Below are 21,518 nucleotides of genomic sequence, written 5' to 3'. Positions count from 1 at the left end.
GATTTTTTGAAATGTCTGCTGAATTTTGAATCATAGTTTCTTATGATTTCTATGACATTTCCTACTCCAAAGTTACAAAGACATCTGGTTATTTTTCCCTTTAGTGCTTTTGTGCTTTCGTCTTTTTTACTTTGAAATCTTTGGTCCATTTGGAATTTATCCTGTATGTGATTTAAAGCCTGGATCCAAAATTTATTTTTTTCCAGGTGGTAACTAAATGGTTTCCCAAAACCATTTATTTAAAAAAAACCATCTTTACCTCCACTAATTTGAGATTCTGGATTTGTTTCATATTAAATTCCTGTATGTATTTATTACCTTTAGAATCTTGTAGAAACAGAATTCTGTTCTTTTTGTCTGTCTATATGCTGAAGACACTGTGTTAGTTATTGAAGGTTTTCACTGTGCTTTCATATTGGGCAAGGTGAGTCTCACCCATGTTGCTTTTTGGAGTTTTCCTAGCTATTCTTGATTATTATTTTTCTACATGAATTTTAAAATCAGCTCGTCTAGTTCCAGCAGACAACACCGATTTATGTTATTTCTATTTGGATTGCGTTAGATTTGTAAATTCATAAATCCTGTGGGCCATGATGATAATCACCCTCTAGCATATTCCCTCACCTCCCTTGACTGTTTTGTGGTGTGTTGACCCTGCTTGGCAAAACTCCAGCCCTTGGCCTTTGTGTGCCTGTGCAGCTGAATATGACTGGAGGAAACATCCATCATGTTGTGACCTGCGAGTGGGCACAATTGTGATACATTGACCTGTTCATTCATTCAGCTATTCTCCTATGTGACTGTTCTCTCTACTCAAACCTTCGCCCTCACCTTACCTATTGACCTTCGGTCACCTTTCCCTGAGAAAATTGCAGCACTCAGAAGAGAACTTCCAGAAGGTCCCCTCAGTCCACCTGCCAGCCTGCCAGCATCTGCCCCAGGAACTGCTTTCCTTCCTGTCACAGCGGCTGACCCCTCTGCTGCCCACCAAATCCCTGTCCTGGCCTGTTTAGGGACGTTCTTCCTGCCATCCCCCTCTGTCTCCTCAGTCAGTCATTGCTCCTCCGCTCCTGGATCATTGCTACTGGATTGCAAACTGCTGTTAGTTCTTCCTCTCAGAGACAGCCTCTCTTAGCACCGCTTCCAGCTCCTTCCCTATTTCCCTACTCCGCTGTACTGCAAACTCTCTGAAAGGGCTGTCTGTTCTCACCGTCTAATTCCTCTCCTCTCATTCTCTCGTAAATCCACTCAGTCAGCCTTTGCCTCCACCGCTCTCCCATAACCACTCTTGGCGAGGGCTCCATGCCCTCCAGTTTACTGAGTCAGTTCTTGTCCTTAGCTCAACTACGTGGTCTTGTCAAAGTTAAGAGAAGTGAGCTTCCCTTGCTGGCCAAGTAAATGTTTCATTCTTAAATAGGAAGGGAAGCTGGTTTTCTCCAGTGTCTTTTTCTCTGAGTGTTAACATAGGGAATGCATTTCCTGATCATGAGCCGGCCCGATGAAACCTCTGGTCACCGCGTAGTGTTCCTCTAATGTGTGCCTGCGAGAGATTTGCCGAGTGTTCCTGTAGAATTTTTCCATCTGTAAGCCAAGGCGAAATTGGCCTATGCATTTTTTTTTTTAATACTCAATGTCCAGTTATTAGGGTGTTAGGGTTCAAGTATTAGGGTAATACTAACCTTGCAGAGTAAATTGGATAGCTTTTAATTGTTTTCTGTGGTTTGGACCAATTTAAATAACAGGAATCACTCGTTTTGGTACAACGTGTCAGTGCAGCCCTTGGGGTGGCCTCCCTTGGTCGGGCCGGCTTCCCAGCACCCGTGGGCCCCTGTAGGCACTTCATTTCGGGGTGTCTCCTTTCCACCTGGAGTTTCAAATGTATTGGAAGACAGTTTACAGAGTATTTTTGTGCTTTAGAAGGATCTCTGTATGTAAGGTCATGTCCCTGTTCTCACTGTGCTTTAGTTGTATTTGCTCCTTTTATTCTCAGAGTTTTTAGTATTTTTTCAGAAAACTAGTTCTTAAGTTAATCTGTCAAGTCTAGTTATTTTTTGTTTGATATTTCATTATTTTTCCTTTAATCCTGACTTTTTTCATTTTACATACTTTGTGTGTGGTTTATTTGGTTTCTTTTCCTGTTACTGTATTTCATTTACTTTCAGTTTATTTTCTAGTAAATGCGTTTAAGGTCCAAAACTTCCGAGTTTTGCTTGACTCCTCTTTCCTCCACATCTGGTCCATTAACAAATCCTATTAGCTTTACCTTTGACACCCACACAGAATCCAGCAACTACACGGCACTTCTGCTACACCCACCCTGGCCAGGTCATCGTCATCTCTCACTTGAATTATCATGACAGCCTCTCTGTGAGTTTCCTGCCTCCACCTGGGCCTCCCTTCAGGTTGTTCCTAGCACAGCAGCCCGAGTGACCCACTTCCCCCATAGATGTTTATCCTAAGGTAATAACCTGCTTTCAAATTTGGGAATCTTTTAAGGATCACTCTTTCTTCTCAATAATAATTACAAGAACAATTATACAAACACACACACGCAGAGGGAGAGAGGGAGATGTGCACACTATTCTGAGGACTGTGGCTCTACCCCTGGGGGTGATGGGAGATGATGATGGTGGTTCTGAACAGAGGCTCCCCCTGGCTGTAGGGGCTCCCCACTCAGGGGAGGCTCCAAATTTATGCTCTCAGTCCTTTGAGTCCACCTTTGAACCTCTTTCAGGCTGCTTGTGATGTGTGTCTTTTGTCCCCAGAGACTCTGATCTGCATCAGAACCTTGCTCTGAAGCCCCTTCAAGGCCATTCTCCTGCCAAGGTGTGAAACTTATTCTGCCTCACTGCAGTGAGGTTAAGTGATGCTATTAATATACTCCAATAATAAAATACATAAGAAAAAACATCAACAACATGGAGAGGCACTGAATTTGAATGTAAACCCTCTCCCATTATCAATGTCCCAGGGGAAAATTACAGGTCAGGTTTAAATTCTGTATCATATTCAAGTTCAAAGGCTTTCAAACCCAAAGGCATTGAAGTCTGAAATCAAATCCCATGGCCTGATGAGTTCAGAAACGGCCCTCTCTGCTTTCTTACTCTGCTGCTCTCGGTGGAGGGGTATCTGTGTGCAGTGGAGTTCAGTTTCTCTCAGCAGCTGTGTCTGAGCTATTTCACATAGTGGTCTATGTAGGTCCTTCAGCAGCTAAACACTGAACTGTCCCCACACAGGCTCACTTGAGCCTCGGTGAATTGACCAGGCAGCCTTGGCTACAGTTATCCCAGGCAGAATGACGCTGAGGACCCCAGCAGAGCCGAAGATGAGCAAAGCCTGGTGGGCAAAGAAAGCCTTGCCTTGAGCCTCCCTGTTATGCAACAAGGACTACATTAGTTGTCTCAAGTCCATGACCTCAGAACTTCAGCCCAGATGAGAATTTAACCTCCCAGCAAGAGGTTGACTTTGGTTCTAGACATTGACTATCTTAATGTCCGTCTCCTCTGGAAGCCCGTGGTTTTTTTTTTGTTTTTTAAAATTTTTTATTTGAGCTCATAATAGTTTACATTGTTGTGAAATTTCAGTTGTACCTTATTTCTTGATGTCACCACATAGGTGCTCCCCTTCACCCACTGTGCCCACCCCCACCCCCTTTCCTGTGGTAACCACAGAACTGTTTTCCTTGTCCATGTGTTTGTTTATATTCCACATATGACTGAAATCATCTGGTGTTTGTCTTTCTCACTCTGGCTTATTTCGCTAAGCATAATTCCCTCCAGGTCCTTCCATGTTGTTGCAAATGGGATGAATTAGCCTTTTTTTAATGGCTGAGTAGTATTCCATTGTATATATACCACATCTTCTTTATCCAATCATCGGTTGATGGGCACTTGGATTGTTTGCGTGTCTTGGCTATAGTGAAAAGTGCTGCAATGAACACGGGGGTGTGTATGTCACTTTGGATTGTTGATTTCAAGTTGTTTGGGTAGATACCCAGTAGTGGGATAGCTGGGTCATATGGTATTTCTAGTTTTAGTTTTTTGAGGAATCTCCATACTGTTTTCCATAGTGGCTGCACCAGTTTGCATTCCCACCAGAAGTGTATGAGGGTTCCCTTCTCTCCACACCGTCTTCAACATTTGTTATATTTAGTCTTAGTGATTATAGCCATTTTAACAGGTGTAAGGTGGTATCTTAGTGTAGTTTTGATTTGCATTTCCCTGATGATTAGTGATGTTGAACATCTTTTCGTGTGTTTATTGGCCATCTGTATATCTTCTTTGGAAAAATGTCGGTTCATATCCTCTGCTCATTTTATCATCAGGCTGTTTTTCTTGTTGTTATTCAGTTGTGTGAGTTCCTTCTATTATGGAGATTAACCCCTTGTTGGATATATGATTTGCAAAAATTTTCTCCAAGTTGGTGGGTTGTCTTTTGGTTTTGATCCTGGTTTCTTTTGCCTTGCAGAAGGTCTTTAGTCTGAGGAAGTCCCACTTGTTTATTTTTTCTTTTGTTTCCCTTGTCTGAGAAGACATGGTGTTGGAAAAGATCCTTTTAAGTTTGATGTCAAAGAGTGTACTACCTATATTATCTTCCAGGAGTTTTATGGTTTCAGGACTTACCTTCAAGTCTTTGATCCATTTTGAGTTTATTTTTGAGTATGGTGTGAGATAATGGTCTACTTTCATTCTTATGCATGTGACTGTCCAGTTTTCCCAGCACCATTTATTGAAGAGACTGTCTTTTCTCCATTGTATGTTCTTGGCACCCTTGTTGAAGATTAGCTGTCCATAGAGGTTTTATTTCTGGGCTTTCAGTTCTGTTCCATTGATCTGTGTGCCTGTTTTTGTACCAGTACCATGTCATTTTGATCACTATGGCTTTGTAGTACATTTTGAAGTCAGGGATTGTAATGCCTCCAGCTTTGTTCTTTTTTCTCAGTATTGCTTTAGCAATTCAGGGTCTTTGGTTGCCCCATATGGATTTTAGGATTCTTTGTTCTGTTTCTGTGAAGAGTGTCATTGGGATTCTGACTGGGATTGCATTGAATCTGTAGATTGCTTTGGGTAGTATGGACATTTTAACTATGTTTATTCTTCCAATGCATATGCATGGAATCTCTTTCCATCTCTTTATGTCATTATCTGTTTCTTTCAGTAATGTCTTATAGTTTTCATTGTATAAGTCTTTTTTTGCGATTGTAGATGGAATTGTATTCTTGAGTTCTCTGTCTTTAAGTTTGTTATTAGAGTGCAGAAATGCGACTGATTTTTCTAAGTTTATTTTCTACCCTGCAACTTTACTGTAGTTGTTAATTATTTCTGTTAGTTTTCCGATGGATTCTTTGGGGTTTTCTATATATAAGATCATGTTGTCTGCAAACAGTGAGAGTTTCACTTCTTCACTCTCTATTTGGATTCCTTTTATTCCTTTCTCTTGCTTAATTGCTCTGGCCAAAACCTCCAGTACTATGTTGAATAAGAGTGGTCATAGTGGGCATCCTTGTCTTGTTCCTGTTCTCAGAGGGATGGTGTTCACTTTTGCCCGTTGAGTATGATGTTGGCTGTGGGTTAGTCATATGTGGCCTTTATCGTGTTGAGGTAGTTTCCTTCTATCCCCATTTTGTTTAGAGTTTTTATCATAAATGGCTGTTGAATCTTGTCAAATGCTTTCTCTGCCTCTATTGAGATGATCTAGTGGTTTTTATTCCTTGTTTTGTTTATGTGTTGTATCACATTGATTGATTTGTGGATGTTGAACTATCCCTGTGTCCCTGGAATAAACCCCACTTGATCATGATGGATGATCTTTTTGATGTATTGCTGTATTTGATTTGCCAATATTTTGTTGAGGATTGTTGCATCTGTATTCATCAGTGATATTGGCCTGTTGTTTTCCTTTTTTGTGCTGTTCTTGTCAGCTTTGGTATCAGTGATGGTGGCCTCATAGAATGTGTTAGGAAGCCTTCATCTTCCCTAATTTTTTGGAATATCTTGAGGAGGATAGGTATGAAAGCCTCTCTGAAAGTTTGCTAGAATTCCCCAGGGAAGCTGTCTGGTCCTGGCCTTTTATTCTTTGGGATGCTTTTGACTGCTGTTTCAATCTCTTTACTTGTGATTGGTCTATTCAGATTCTCTATTTCTTCTTGATTCAGCTTTGGGAGTTGTAAGAGTCTAAGAATTTATCTGTTTCCTCTAGATTGTCCATTTTGTTGGCATAGTTTTTGTAGTGTTCTCTTATATAGTCCATTGTATTTCTGTGACGTCTCTTGTTATTTCTCCTCTTTCACTTCTAACTTTATTTATCTGAGCTTTCTCTCTTTTTTTCTTTGTAAGTCTGGCTAGAGGTTTGTCAATTTTATTTATAACCTCAAAGAACCAGCTCTTTGTTTCCTTGATCCTTTCTACTGGCTTTTTTGTTTCAATAGCATTTATTATTTCTCTCCTTCTGCTGACTTTGGCCTTTGTTTCTTCTTCTTTCGCTAATTCAATTAGGTGTAGTTTGAGATTACTCATTTGGGTTTTTTCCTGTTTGTTAAGGTTAGCTTGTATTGCATTGAATTTCCCTCTTAGTATGCCGTGTCTCATATGTGTTGGTATGGTGTGTTTTCATTTTCATTTGTCTCCAGATATTTTTTGATTTCTACTTTAATTTCTTCAGTGATCCATGGGTTGTTCAATAGCATGTTGTTTAATCTCCACATTTTTGTCCCTTTCTTAGCTTTTTTTCTTGTAATTAATTTCTAGCTTTATAGCATTGTGATCAGAAAAGATGCTTGTTATTATTTCAATTCTCTTAAATTTATTGAGGTTTGCCTCCTTTCCTAACATATAGTCTATCCTTGAGCATGTTCCGTGCGCACTTGAGAAGAATGTATATTTTGCTGTTTTTGGATGGAGCGTTCTATATGTGTCTAGTAAGTCCATCTGGTCTCGCCCTATCATTTAATTCCACTGTTTCTTTGTTGATTTTCTGTCTGGATGATCTGTCCATTGATGTGATTGGAGTATTGTGGTCCCCTACTATTATTGTGTTATTACTAATGTCTTCTTTTAGGTTTGTTAGCAGTTACTTTATGTACTTTGTTGCTCCTGTGGGGGGTGCATAGATATTTATGTGTTATTTCTTCATCTTTTTTTTTTTTTTTAAAGATTTTACTTTTTTCCTTTTTCTCCCCAAAGCCCCCTGGTATATAGTTGTATATTCTTAGTTGTGGGTCCTTCTAGTTATGGCATGTGGGATGCCAGCTCAGCATGGCCTGATGAGCGGTGCCATGTCCGTGCCCAGGATTTGAATGGCAAAACCCTGGAGCGCTGCAGCAGAGTGTGCGAACTTAATTACTCAGCCACAAGGCTGGCCCCAATAAGTGTTATTTCTTCTTGACGGAATGTCCCTTTGATCATTATATACTGTCCCTCTTTGTCTCTCTTTACCTGTCTTATCTTGAAGTCTACTTTGTCTGATATAAGTATTGTGACACCTGCTTTCTTTTGTTTGCCATTAGCTTGGAGTATCATCTTCTGTCCCTTCACTCTGAGCCTGTGTTTGTTCTTGGAGCTGAGATGTGTTTCCTGAAGGCAGCATATTGTTGGGTCTTGTTCTTTAATCACATCTGGCCACTGTGTCTTCTTATTGGAGAATTCAATCCATTTATGTTTAGGGTGATTATCGACATATGAGGGCTTAATGCTGCCATTTTATCACTTGTTTTCTGGTTCTCCTGCATTTCCTTTGTTTCTCATCCTGTGTATTTTGGTCTGCCAATCAAGTTATGTAGTTTTTAATGTTGTGTTTCTTTATTTTCTCCTTATTTATTATTTGTGTTTCTGTTCTACTTTTTTGTTTAGTGGTTACCCTGAGGTTTGTATTCAAGATCTCATGAATAAGATTGTCCCTTTTCTGATGACCTCTAATTTCCTTAGACTAAACCAATTCAGTCCCTGTCCTCTTCCCCTCGTAAGTTGTTTTTCTCACGTCTTATTCCACCTTGTGTTATGAGTTTGTGGTTAAAATGGCAAGACTGTCTTTGTTTTTGGGGTTTTCCTTCCCCTTGTCTTTAGTGCTGTACTTGAGTATTTGCTATCCTGCTCTGATTCTGTCTACCTATTTAACTCCTTACTCCGTGCTTTGTAACCCCTTTCCCCCTCCCACCCCCCCCCCCCGCCTTTTTTTTTTCAGGTATGAGGCCCTTCTTGAGGATTTCTTGTAGGAGGAGTCTTGTGGCTACAAACTCCCTTAGCTTATGTTTGTCTGGGGAAGTTTTTATGTCTCCATCATATCTGAAGGATAGTTTTGCTGGATAGAGTATTCTTGGCTGAACGTTTTTGTCCTTCAACGATCTAAATATGTCATTCCATTCTCTCCTATCCTGTAAGGTTTCTGCAGAGAAATCTGCTGAAAGCCTGATAGGGGGTCTTTTATAGGTTATTTTCTTCTGCTTTGCTGCCCTTAGTATTCTTTCTTTGTCATTCACTTTTGCCAGTTTCACTACTATATGCCTTGCAGTAGGTCTTTTTACATTGACATGTTTAGGAGATCTGGCAGCCTGTTCCACATGGATTTCCTTCCCTAGGTTTGGGAAGTTCTCTGCTATTATTTCTTTGAACAAGCTTTCTACTGCATTCTCCTCTTGTCCTTCTCTAATACCTACACTTCTTATGTTGCATTTCCTAATTGAGTTGGATATTTCTTGGAGACTTTCTTCATTTATTTTTAGTCTTAGTTCTCTCTCCTCCTCTATCTGGAGTGTTTCAGTATGGTTATCTTCGATTATGCTGATATGCTCCTTTATGGTGTCTGCTCAAGCCTTCAGGGAATCCATATTTTGTTTTATTTCTTCCATTGTGTCTTTCATCTGTAATATTTCTGATTGATTCTTCTTTATAGTTTCAATGTGTTTTGTGAAGTAGCTCCTAAACTTTTTGAATTGTTCCTCTAACTTCTCTTTTACCTCGTTGAGTTTTTTGATGATAGCTATTTTGAATTGTTTGTCATTAGATTACGTATTTCTGCATCCTCAGGACTGATTTCTGGATCCTCAGGACTGATTTCTGGGTACTTGTCATTTTCTCTCTGGTCTGGAGGTATAATATAGTGTTTGATATTGCTAGAGGGAGTTCTGTTCTCTTGCATGTTGTCATTATTTGGTCATATTTACTGCCTATTGCCTCTCGGGGGGCGGGGTCAAGAGCCGTGTATTGTGAGCCCTCTGCCTTCAGCCAAGATCCCAGGGGCTGTGGCTGTGCTGAGTGGGTCAGGGCAGGAGTGCTTACTCCTGCATGCTCTCGGGGTTTTCTCCCTCTGCTGTCCTGGGGTGTTGGCTTGATAAGATCACCACGAAAGCTTTCACCTCAGTAGAGGGCTTCCCTCTAGCCTGCAAGGGCCCTTGGGGGTCCTTGATGTTCCTATGAACGAATGTCCCCTCCCCTGTTCCTTCCCTCTTGGAGGCCTCCCGTGGTCCCGGATCACAGTCTTTAGGGGAGGGAACGAAGATTTCTCTTACTCCATTCCACCTCCTCCGAGTGGGGCTCCAGTCTCTCTGCCCTCTGTCGTATGGCTGCATGGGTCTCTCTGACGTTTTTTGTGTTGTGTTTGGATGTCCTCTGTTGGATTATGGATTTTTTTTTGGTTGTATATTGGAGGGGAGAGATTCCTGAGAGACCTCACTCTGCTGTGATGCTGACTTCACTCCTGGAAGTGCCTGTTTCTAGCTCTTTGGTTTGGAATTGGAGTGGCTCCCCTTTGGTGACAGATACCCTCACTCTCCTGTGACCAGGCACTTTCTATGCTGGGCCACATGGCCTGTCCCCACTTTCTCTTGTTATTGAATCCCAGGCCTGAGATATCTGCTGCCCAAAGGAGGTGTCTTCCTCAAGTTGATTCACCTGCTGCAGAGCCACGCACAGACCACCAATAAGGGGGGACTTGAGCCTGGAGAGAAGCTGCAAGATTCCTGGGATCACTGATCCAGTTCTCCCATGGCCCTGAATGTAGATGGAATCCACAGTGGTTCTAATCCTGCCCACCTAGGCCTGGCCCTCACTCTCTGAGACACTCACCTGCCAGGGCCTGTAAGGTGCCCTTTCTCTGTCAACTCAGTCTTTTCACCAGCCAAGTCACTTATGAAATGCCATTCCTAGAGCAGCTGGCCTCTGTCGAAGGCTCCCAGAGATGGTGCTCCGCATCAGCTTAGCCATCTGGGGAGGTGGCGGCTGGGAAGCACTCTGAGTCTGTAGAAGCAGCTCCGTGCTTTTGGACAGCTGCCTTAGTGCCCGCAGCCCACCATGTCACATTCCTACAGGCTCCAGGCACGGTGTAAGCCTGTACATCTAGACCAGACACCTCCAGCCACAAGAGCCTAGCCTCACCACATGCTTATTTTGAGCCTCAAGTTCCACACATTTGCTTGATTTCTTGGTTCCCAGCCTGTGCACTGATGTTGGGGTGTCGATCAGTTACACCCTTTTCCCTGCCCAGCCTCTGAACATGTTGAAAGTAACAAAGAGGAAGCGTGACCGGTAGGGTGCTGCCTTGATGGCAGAGGGAGCCACCTTTGGAGATGTGCTTAGATGGGCTGGCCTGAGGCTCAGTGTCCAGGACCAGTGTCCAGGACCAGTGACCCAGAGGTAGACCGAGCCCCAGCTGTGCAGAGCTGGCTCACAAGAGCAGAGAACTTGGGCCTTCTATTCTCCTCATTCTTCTTCAATAGCATGTGTGGTGGTTTTTGTTTTTTTTTTTCTGCTGAGAAATATTGTCCCTGAGCTAACATTTGTGCTAGTCTTCCTCTATTTTGTATGTGGGTTGCTGCCATAGCATGGCTTGATGAGCGCTGTGGAGGTCCATGCCTGGTATCCGAACCTGCGAACCCCAGGCCACTGAAGTGGAGCTTGTGAACTTAACCACCATGCCAGTAGCATGCTTTTTTGGTGTGGTTTTCTGCCTGCCCTCCACCCACTTCCCTCCCCTGCCGTTTGCCCATCTACTACCATGAACTATGGTAGGAGTGACAATAGTAACAGTGACTGAGATTTCCCGTGCACTGATGGCTGGGCTTTGGGCCCAGTGCCCTGCCTGTACCAACTCATGTGTACCCTCCTTGTGGTGACTGTCCTGCTGCCATCCTGGAACAAATCAGGACACAGAGAGGCAGGGCGTGGCTTCTTGGTGGGTGGTGATACGCAGCCAAGCATTGTTCAAAGGGGCATGGACGTCAGCCCTTGCAGGTAAATAAGGTGCTCTCATGGGGCCTCAGATAGCTGTTGCTGCAGACCAGGTCACGGTGGGTTTGGCTCCCTTGGGGAGTTCTCCTGCTGGAAACATGTGGCACAACCGTGTCTGACACGTGCTTCTCCTCTGCTTTGTATAGAACCCTGGGACTTAGATTTAAGAACGACTTGATTATATCACCATTGGAGCCCAGATGTTTTGTAGATATGTTTCTGTCTTTTAAGATTATTTAAAAAAATGTTTTTGTTTTCCCTGGCCAATATAATTTTTCTTGGTGACTTTACTCTTTGATCTGCACTGGAAAAAATGTTACCATTTTAAGACCTCTTAAAACATGTCTTTGGATTTATTGTCTGTACAAATGGAAATTCAGATAATAGTTCTGTTCTTAACTGAAGAAAAACAGGAAAAGAAAATAAATTTCTTGCTACTTGGAATGATAAACTCAGCGAAGCATATGCCATATATCCTGGCAACAGAAAATCCAGGTCGGAAATAATTCCTTTCCTCCTGAGTCTGCCTTCAGCTTCCCTGAGGAGTGCAGTGGCTGAAATTCGCTACTAATTGTAGCCATAATTTTAGCATGCAATTAAACACATGATTTCCTTCCCAGCTGATGTCTTTTTAGCTAGTATGACATGGATGAAACAAAAGCTCTGTAGATTTGAACAGCCACTTTAATCGGATAGGAGGTCATGGAAGGTCCCCATTATTTGAGCACATTTGGCTACCCAGTAGGAACTGGACTAATCTTGCCTATAAAAATGGCGAACAGCTTGGGTGCTTCTAATAGTTTCCACTGCTACTGTCTGTGCTCTGAAGAAAACCAACAGTGTGCCCATTTTGCTAAGACCCTCCATGAGGTTAAGAATCATTGGAGGGAGTAATACCAGGTGGGGAAGAATCAGAGGTGGACATTGTGTGGTTGTGGTGGCAGGAGCAGAGGCTCACAGAGGTCACCTCACACGATGGCGGGTCTGATGTCTGAGGACCCCAGGACCTGAGAGCAGATCCGCTCTCTAGGCGGGAAGCCAGAAAGGCTCCAGGCTCCAGGATGGCCCACCTTGGGCTGCTTTTTTCTTCCTTGGCCTCTCCCAGAGGGTCGTCTGTACAATAAAGGATAGTCTGTGTGAAATAGGGCTCTCTGCCCAGGGGAGTTTGGGGACCACCAGAGTAAAGAAAATAAATAGATTTCTCTGCTCCAAGATGTCCCGAGAGCCTGTTATATGCTGCTGTATATTGTGATTCTCCAAGGGAGAGTTCAAACAAGTGTGATTTTCCAAAAGCATGTGATTGTAGCATTCTTTATTCAAGGAACACCTGGCAGGACACAGTTGGAAATCTCTGTTCTGGTTTGGTGGAGCCTCTTGAACATGGCTTTTTATGATAGTAAGAGCACACAGTGATTTTGCGCACTGATGTGCTAGCCAGCGTCCCGGGCACTTCCGTGCTCGGTCTCACTGAAGTTTCTCCATGACTGAGGTCCTCGTTAGTATCCCTGTGGTGCGTGCAAGAAACTGAACCATTGGGAGGTTAAGAAACTTGCCAAGTTCTCAGATCTAGTTAGGGGCTGAGCCTGTCCTCTCTTCCAGCCTGAGTCCTGGTTGCCCTTCAAGTCCTGGACCTTGTGTACACCCACCGAAGAAGCCTTTCTCATTTACTTCCCATCCCCCAAGGTAGGGACTCTGACCCTCTCTGGCCTCCAGAGCCAGAATCCCTCATGGTCTACTGTGCTGCGTCATCACTCTGGAGGGCCCATCTGTCTCCCACAGTAGATCTCAGGGTTCATGAGCACCACGGCTGTCTGTGCCTTTGAGCTGGGTCTTTGGTCTCTAGCACTGTGCCTGGCACATAGTTGCTGTGAGTGACTTTCAAATGAGGACTGTATCTCATACACTCTTTCTGCTTCTTCACAGTGGGTGGGAACAGAAGAATTCCTGATGGTTCTCAGTTTCTGAGGACTCATATTTATTTTAATTCTATGGACCCAACTCTTCTCTTAGTTTCGGATTTATCAGAAATGGTGTGCAAGTAACCCTCCCTGCTTGTCAAGAACATTGTGTTCCCTTGAGTGAGTGTATGTGTCATCAGCAGTGTTTATGCCCAGCACTTAACAGAGATGCTTGGATGGATGGAGTTGACATTCTGGTTATTCCATGACATTATCTCTCAAAGCATGTGCTTGGTTTTCTTTATAAATGTAATTCACTACTTGGGAATTGATTAGTCACGATTGAGTGGGTTTGGGTGTTAAACAGAAGATTAGGAATAGGACATAGAGAGGCACGCTTGTCTGGGGTAGCCTGTGGCCAGTTTGACAGCGCATCCTGGGGAACAGGATGGTTCTGCTGCCTTGTTGAGGTGAGGGAGGGATGTGGGGCAGGGGGAGATGAGTGGCCCCCAGTTTTGGGCAGTCCCGTCCCACGGGGAGCAAGGTGTCTCCTCAATTCTCGGGCCTGCAGTACTTGGGTAGCTTGACCTGCCTTTGACCCTACAGCAGGGGAGCAGGACCTCCCGCTCCTTCTTAGACCGTGCAGGCCTGCGGGTCAGGTACAGGGCAGTTTATGAGATTATTCGGGAGGAGCCTCCTAAGCTTTCTTTTCCTTTTATATTTGATTTGCTTAAAAATTTTAATTATGAAACATATAGAAAATAGACACCAGTGTACTCATTCCCAGTTGGTCACATTTACTTCAGATCTCTCTCTCAAATCCCACCACCCCTGCCTTCTCTTCAGTGTGGATGTTGCTACTGTCCTCTGCTTGGCGTTCATCTTTCCTGCCCATGTTTGTTTTGGGTATTTAAAAATAGCGTATAAATGTTATCATAATGATGTGTCTTTGTTGTAAGTTACTTTTTAAAGATCCCATTATCTTTTTAAGGTTTGCCATGTTGATGGATGAGGCTGCCATATGGTATTCCGTTGAGGAGTTATGGCAATGTGTATACGTTCATTCCCCTGCTGAGGACAGTCAGATCCCCTTTTTTCTTTTATAAACACTGCCAGAGTGAATGCTCTTGAACATTTCTTGTTGTACAAGCGTTTCTAGAGTAGACTCCCCAAAGTGGAATTCCAGAGTTGTCAGGTGTGTTTGACTTGAATTTTACTCGGTACGGCACCAAAAAGTCCTCCAAAGTGGTTATATCAATTCACCTTCCCACCGTCTTACAGCCCTGCTAACCCACGTTTTCTCCGACGCCTGCTGCTACTGGATCTTTTCCTTCTTGCCAAGGCTGTGGGGCGAGCAGTGGCATCTCTTGCTGTTTAATTTTGTTTCCCTCACTACTCGAGGCGTGCACCAGTCCTATTCCCCAGGTTTCTGAGGACGTTGATCTAGGTGTGCTTTTCAGATGGGGTGATCTGGGGCCTGCATCTCTTGTAACTTTGAATTGCTCTTTCAGATGGCAAGTTTGGTGCCTACATGCAAGTCCACATTCAGAACGATGGGCCTGTGACCATAGAACTGGAATCCCCGGCTCTTGGCGCTGCTACCTCTGACCCAAAGCAGGTAAGCCTGGAATCAGATTTTAGAGTCTGTCTCCTGGGCGACTGTGATATCTTTTGGCTTCGATTTCGTTCCTGGAGCAGTTTTCCTTCTGAGGTAGAGAAAACACTTCACTACAGCAACCTAGTATTTATTTTAATACATCCCTTCCCAAGGATGCATCCGTTTACACTGTATCTCCTTACTGCTGCGCTGGGCAGGACAGCACTTCTTCCTTGCCTCCTCCCGACTTTGGGTTCCAGAGGAAATGTCTTTGGTAGAGTCCAGTTCCTCCTCTGGCCCTCCTGTTCCCTGATGAGGTGCCTTGGCTCCCACACACCGCTGGGTGGCAGCAGAGTAGCAGCACAACTCCACTCGGCCCTGGACTGGCTATTCACTAATTCAGAATGGTTACATGGAGTGGGTTTGGTCCCAGGTGTGGGTAGATCTGCCACCCGAGGTTCTTTGTAAATCCTCATTTTTCTGAAGCAACATCTGACCTGGATTTGCTGCCAACTCTGTAAGCTTTGAGAAAAAATTTTAATTAAAATAGAGAAAGGAAATCTGTGATAGTCCTTGCAACCTGTGTGGTTCTCATAGATACTTAACACTTGTAAAGGCTTTAATTAATGCAACCACTTACTGGCCTTCTAGACACAAGGCGGCAGGCAGAGAAGTGAGAACTAAGGGACATTGCTGTCCTTCCTTCCCTCCCCCTGCCCTTCTCGTGCTAGGATGCTGTGAAGTGGACTGATGCAATAGCTGTGGGGGAAGCGTTATATAAACTTAAGTCTGTATGAGCTGTTCAGAGTCATCATTTTTAAGTGGAACATAACCTTCCTTTTTGTTACTGATTCTTTGGATTGATAGAGAATCAAGAACATGTCTGACGCAGTGGTGCTAGACTTCAAAGGTGATAATTGAGGTTCCTGGAATTACGGACATTAAATAAAATCATAAATGAAAAATCCACATGAAAATTTAAACTTTTTATTTCGAAATAATTTAAGACATAGAAAAGTTGAAAAAAGAGAGTTCCCATACACTCTTTACCCAGGTTCTCTCAATTTTACTTTCTTACATAATCATAATATACTGATCAAGACATGGAAATTAATATTGACACAATACTGTTAACTATGCTACAAACCTTATTTAAATTTCACTAGTTTTTTTTCTAATGCCCTTTTTCTGTTTCAAGATAATCCCACATGGCATTTAGTTGTCATTCCTCCCTAGTCTTCTCCAATCTGTGACAGTTTATTGGCCTTTTCTTGTCTTTTATGACCTTGACACTTTTCAGGAATACTGGTCTGCTATTTTGTAGAATGTTCCTCAATTTGGATTTTCTGTGAATACATTGAGCTTGTGCGTTGGACAGGAATAGCAAATAGCTCAAAAGTGATCTTGTGCCCTTCTTGGTGCATCATAGGAGGAAGTACCTGGTATTGATTTGTCTTCCTACAGGCGATGTTAACCTCGATCACTTGATGAAGGTGGCGTCTACCAGATTTCTCCTCCCTGCAGGAGGTTTTAACCTCTCTCCCTTTGTCTGTCCTCTTGCTTATTCATGGTAGATGACTCTCTTTCTCCTTCACAGAGAAAGAAGCCATCAGGCGGCATTCTCTATCTCCTCTTCCTACTGTGGCAGCAGAGCCGCCCTTCCTGGTGCTGAGGCCAGCACCACTCCTTGGGCCAGGACTGGCCTCGTAATTTGTGAGGCCCGGTGCAAAATGAAAATGAGGGGCCCCTTGTTAAAAAATTGTTAAGAATTTCAAGATGGTGACAACAGAGCATGAAACCAAGGGTGGAGCCGTTCTGAATGGGGGGACCTCTGTGACTGCACAGGTTGCATGCCTGTGGAGCCAGACTGCCCTGGGCTGTGGAGCCCTCCCCGTCTACCTTCTCCTTAGCCTCCACTAAGCCCTGTATCCTCTTGTCAAGTCAGTCTGTCTCTCACTCATCCATCTTATTCCCATTCGCTTTTAAAATTCCCAAGGATCTCCATCTGAGAACTGAGTCCTCATCTGCATAGACTCTCCTCGAGCTCTCCGGTGACCTTGTTGCTTTATTTTGTGACTGTTTCTCAGGCCCACCCTACTTGACCGCTCCACAGCTCTTGCCATTGTTGCCCACTCATCCCTGGAAACCAACTGTCTTGAACCTTGTTTTCCAGGATACCACTCTCCCCCAGTTCTCCTCTTACCTCTGCCTACTCCCTCTGGTTTTAGTTGACAATTATTTTATAGTTTTGATTTATTATTCTGCTTTAACTCTATTTGGAGAAAAATTGTAGCCGGGTTTGTCTCATTCTAAATTTTTCTAGGGGTGGAAGAGTAATACATTATATCTTTAGGATCTTCAACCTTCTTTCACCTAATACCCCCTCTTTTCTTATTTACAACATAAAAACAAATAGGCATTATATATATATTTTTTGTGCTTTATCTCCCCAAATCCCCCGGGTACATAGTTGTATATCTTGGTTTCAGGTCCTTTTAGTTGTGGCATGTGGGACACCGCCTCAAAGTGACCTGACGAATGGTGCCATGTCCATGCCCAGGATCCAAACTGGGGAAACCCTGGGCTGCTGCAGCGGAGCACGCGAACTTAACCACTCCACCACGGGGCTGGCCCCTATTTTTAACCTCTAACAAGCCATGATAACTTGTAGGATAAGAAAGTCTTTTATTTTAGTTATGTCTGAATCTTTTGGGAGCTTTCTCTTCAAATGCATGAATAGTCCTGTGTCACTTTCAATTATATGTACTAGTTAATTGACATCAGAAGTCTCACACCCTAGAAGATTACTCAGATCTCTGTCCTCCAGCTCTCCAGGAGGTGGCGACTATGTGATGGTGGGTGCTGGCCTTTACCTGTGGTCTGTCTCTGCCTTTCCAGTCTCAATAAGAAGGGGGTTTCTCTTCCAGCAAATAGCTAATCTTTTTGCTTTTGTGTTGGTAGGAAGACTGTAGCCAAATTATTTCACTGATAGATAAATATGCATTTCTGTCAACTAAGCTTTTAATTCTAAGTGTTTTATTTTCCAATTCCATCCAATAGGTAGTGCAAGCTGCATGCATTATAGAGAAATGGTTCTTTTGGCGAGTTTTTAAATATATATTCTTTAAACCATCTGAATAAATGAGCAGTGTGTGTGTGTGTGTATATGTATTTATGCATCAAGTGTCATTTTAGTAGACGACAGTGTGCTGGGTACTGTGAGGACCAGGAGGAAGTGCCGTACCCCAGTCCCTGCTCCCAGGAATGGATTTAGGGCCACATAAACCTGGGAGGTTAATGGCAGTGAAACAAGTAGAGAGCAGTATACGACAACTCAGGAAACATCACAAGGCCATCATTTCATGCTCCTGCTTAAAACCCTTCAGCGCCTTCCAAATGCATTGAGACTACAGCCTGCGTTCCCTCCGGGGCCATGCCCAGGCTCCTGTGGCGCTCTCTCTCTTGGCCTGCTCTGCACCCATTTTTCCTTCAGTCCTGATGCTTTACCTGCTCTTGCCTTCTCTCCCTTCTGAGAACAGGTCCCGCTCTTTCCTACCTCTGGGCTCTGTTCTCAGTGTCAGTGTCTCCTCCTCAGAGGAGGTCCTCTGACCCCTCAATCCCAAGTAAGCCCCCGCCGGCTCTTCTGTCGCATTGCTCTGATGATTTGTTTCACAGTACTTAGCACCATCTGTTGCCATCTGCTTGTTTCCTCGTTCCTCATCTGTCCACACCACTCCTAAAACTCAGGCTCCCCGAGTCTTGCTCAGTGCCGTGCCCCAGGAAGTGAGCCCGGGTGTGTAGTTTGTTTTGGAGTCATGTGTCATAGGCCCGTGAGCTGTGCTGTCTGTGAGTGTCCTAAGTTCTGAGAAGGCTGATGCCATTGCCGTTGCTGCTGAGCTGGACAGGCCTCCCAGGGGACTGGAGGTTTCAGCTGAGCTTTGAGGATGTGGCAGGCAGGAGGCACTCTCAGTTATGTCCAAACTTGTACTTCACTTAAGGGTAGATTCTGATTTTTAAGAGTCCCAGAGCTCTATTTATGGGTGAGGCAGCTACTGCTGGTGATGACTGGGCTCGTGAAGGGACCTAGTGGTTTGCCTGCCTTAGCCATATCTCTGCTTGTTTTCGGGACTGGCTACTGCAGCCTCGGCGTGTTTTCCCCTGGCTGTCTCAGCACCATGCCCCGTGCATTTATAGGCTGCTGTGTGGGCCCCGTGACGTGTTCTGACAGTGAGAAGAAGTTGGAAGAAGAGCGTTAGTTCTTGCTCTGAAGGACGTAGTTCCAAAGGGAGCAGGGCATGGACGCAGTAGCAGAACCACCTGACAGGGGCTGTTTTCCCTGTTGCGTTTTTGTGGAAGAATATGATTCTGGTGGGAACATCCTAATTATTCCTACAGAAGATTGCTAGTGCCTGACTTCTTCCATGGGTGGCTAGATATTGGGAGATTTCAGTACCTTAGTCAGCCATTCCTGATGGTAGAAACTTATTCTTGCTCTTGTTTTCATCTTAAATGCTTTCCTTGTAGCAGGGGTCCCTGAGTCGCCCATGGATGGGTTGCACATGTGTGAGAGCAGGGTGGGGGGTTCCCCGATGAGGAGGTGCATTTTGTAATTGAGGGACTCTCGCCTGAGCCCACCTAGTTCATAGTGTTGCCATTAATTATTTATGTTCTCATTTATTTAGTGTGATTGAAAACCTCACTAAATTAAAATGCTGGAAGGAGCTGAAAAAATGGACTTTCAAATACACATCTTTGAATTAGCTCATGTGTTTATTGACAAATCACTGGGATAAGTTGACCAGTGAAAAATGGTGCCAGAACTTTTAATTTTGTACTTCTCTGAATGTCATCATCACTTCACCTGTAATTTTCTCCATACACTTGTCTTGTCAGCAAGTCTCCATCCCTAAGCCTGGAAACCTTGGAATGTCTAGATTGAGACATTCACGGCTTCTGTAGGATTGGAAAGAAATGTGCAGGAGAGAGAGGGGATGGGGAAAAGAGCTCCATTCGGTTTCATTTATTTGTATTTCCAGTGACAGGGGAGCCTTTTCAGTAATGTGTGCTGTGGAATCTGGAAGGTGAAATAGAGGACAGGCGAGGACACAGGTGGCAACCCCACTGCAGGTGCACAAAGATGGGCTCTGAATTCCTGTACGTTTCACTTTGAGGGACAAGTCTAATGGGAAGTATTCTGAATATAAGGAAGAATTATGTCGATACCCATAAGTTTGCATTTCTTCATAGAAGAACTTTTATTTAAATGTATGTATTCCCCTTTTCATTCTTTTTTCAGGCTTGAACTCCAGGTGCTAGCTCCCCAATCTGTGTTGGTTTCAACTTCAGTTTTTGCCTGGCCTGAGCCAGGCTCAAGCTGACTTGCCACAAGAGTGAGCTTCCAAGTCTGGTTGCCAAAATGGTACCCAGATCCTGTCGTTTATTCTACATCAGTTCATTTTGTCACATTGATTTATTGAACAGACTTTGAGTGAGAGTCTTGCTTTGTTTATACTGGAGTGTTACTGAAACCAAAGTGGGAACTTAACGCGAGCTGCTGCGTTCCAGAGTTTTTGTTGCTGCTGCTGTTCATCTTTGTCACAGTGTCATGGTGGGCGTGCCGGTGAGCTCGCCTGGTGTACAGAAGGCTTCCCAACAGGGTGGGCTGGCACCTGGCCTCTTTGGCTACAGGAATCACCCCTGGTTTTCTGATCCCTTCAGTGTGGACATCCACTTTCTGAGTTAGGAAAGCAGCACAGCCCTCTGGGGAGAGGCTTGCGTGTGGAGGCTGGGTGGGCTTCTGGTCTCCCTAAGCCCTGTCCTCTGCTCACCAGCAGCCAGAGCCTCTCTGAGTCCTGTCAGTGGGGGGAGGTCCCTGCCCTGGGCGTGCGTATCTGGCTGGTGGGAAAGATTGGGAGCCTCCTAGATGTTTCCAAGCAGGCTAGCTTCCTCCTAGTTGGGGCACTGCAAGGGATTGCTTTTGTTTTAGTGTTTTAATTTGTTTCGGTATAGATGGTTATCCTAAGTTGGTACACTGTAGTATTAAAAAGAAGCCTTTCCAAGAGATACATCACTGTCTCTCTGCCTGGGCACCCACTGATTGTTGATCAATCAATTGACCTTCATGTTACCTTCTTAAATCCATAGCATGTGTTACTGAAATTGCAAAAATTAAAGAGTTTGTTCCCCGCTGCTGGAATATGACTTCTAAATTTAAAACTATGATCTTCTCCTCTTCTACCTTTGACACATAAAACATTTCTAATTTCCAACTAGGGAAAAACATCTGTTTTGCTTTAAACAACTCTTTCAGGGTACTAATGGGTTAGCGCATTCAAGGTTTAAGGGCTTTGTTTGTTCTTGTGTATGTGTTTTGGGCAGATTCTTAGTTATTTTAAACTCCTAATCTCATTTGTGGATGTGTTAAAAAAACAAACTCCTTACCTTACTGACTTGACCTGCCAAAGATTAACTAGCGTTTTTTTTTTTATTCCCAAGAGAAGGAGGTAAAGTTTCTCCTTCTATGGATTTATACGTTGAGCACGGCAATAATTTAATTATACAACTTAAGATGTTCTTTTTTTGAGGAAGATTAGCCCTGAGCTAATATCTGCTGCCAATCTTCCTCTTTTTTGCTGAGGAGGACTGGCCCTGAGTTAACATCCAGGCCCATCTTCCTCCACTTTATATGTGGGATGCCTACCACAACATGGCTTGCCCAGCGGTGCCATGTCCGCACCCGGGAACAGAACCGGCGAACCCCAGGCTGCCGAAACGAAACGTGCAAACTTAACCGCTACACCACTG

The 21,518-nt window shown here is 43.9% G+C and overlaps 1 protein-coding gene across 3 annotated transcripts in view; it reads left to right on the top strand.

Annotated features, from left to right (window-relative positions):
- Window positions 1-21,518, top strand: part of DTD1 (D-aminoacyl-tRNA deacylase 1) — a 183,052-nt gene that overhangs the window by 29,216 nt on the left and 132,318 nt on the right. For all 3 annotated transcript variants that reach the window (XR_011431076.1, XR_011431077.1, XM_023626045.2), the window contains exon 4: window positions 14,629-14,735. Coding sequence is in view for 1 of the 3 variants with exons in the window: in XM_023626045.2 (XP_023481813.1) it covers window positions 14,629-14,735 (107 nt within the window). In the remaining 2 variants the exon portion in view is untranslated. The remainder of the gene's footprint in view (window positions 1-14,628; window positions 14,736-21,518) is intronic.

The sequence above is a fragment of the Equus caballus genome, chromosome 22 (genome assembly GCF_041296265.1).
Source record: "Equus caballus isolate H_3958 breed thoroughbred chromosome 22, TB-T2T, whole genome shotgun sequence".
NCBI classification, from domain to species: Eukaryota; Metazoa; Chordata; class Mammalia; order Perissodactyla; family Equidae; genus Equus; species Equus caballus.
This window is presented reverse-complemented; position numbering and strand designations above follow the sequence as displayed.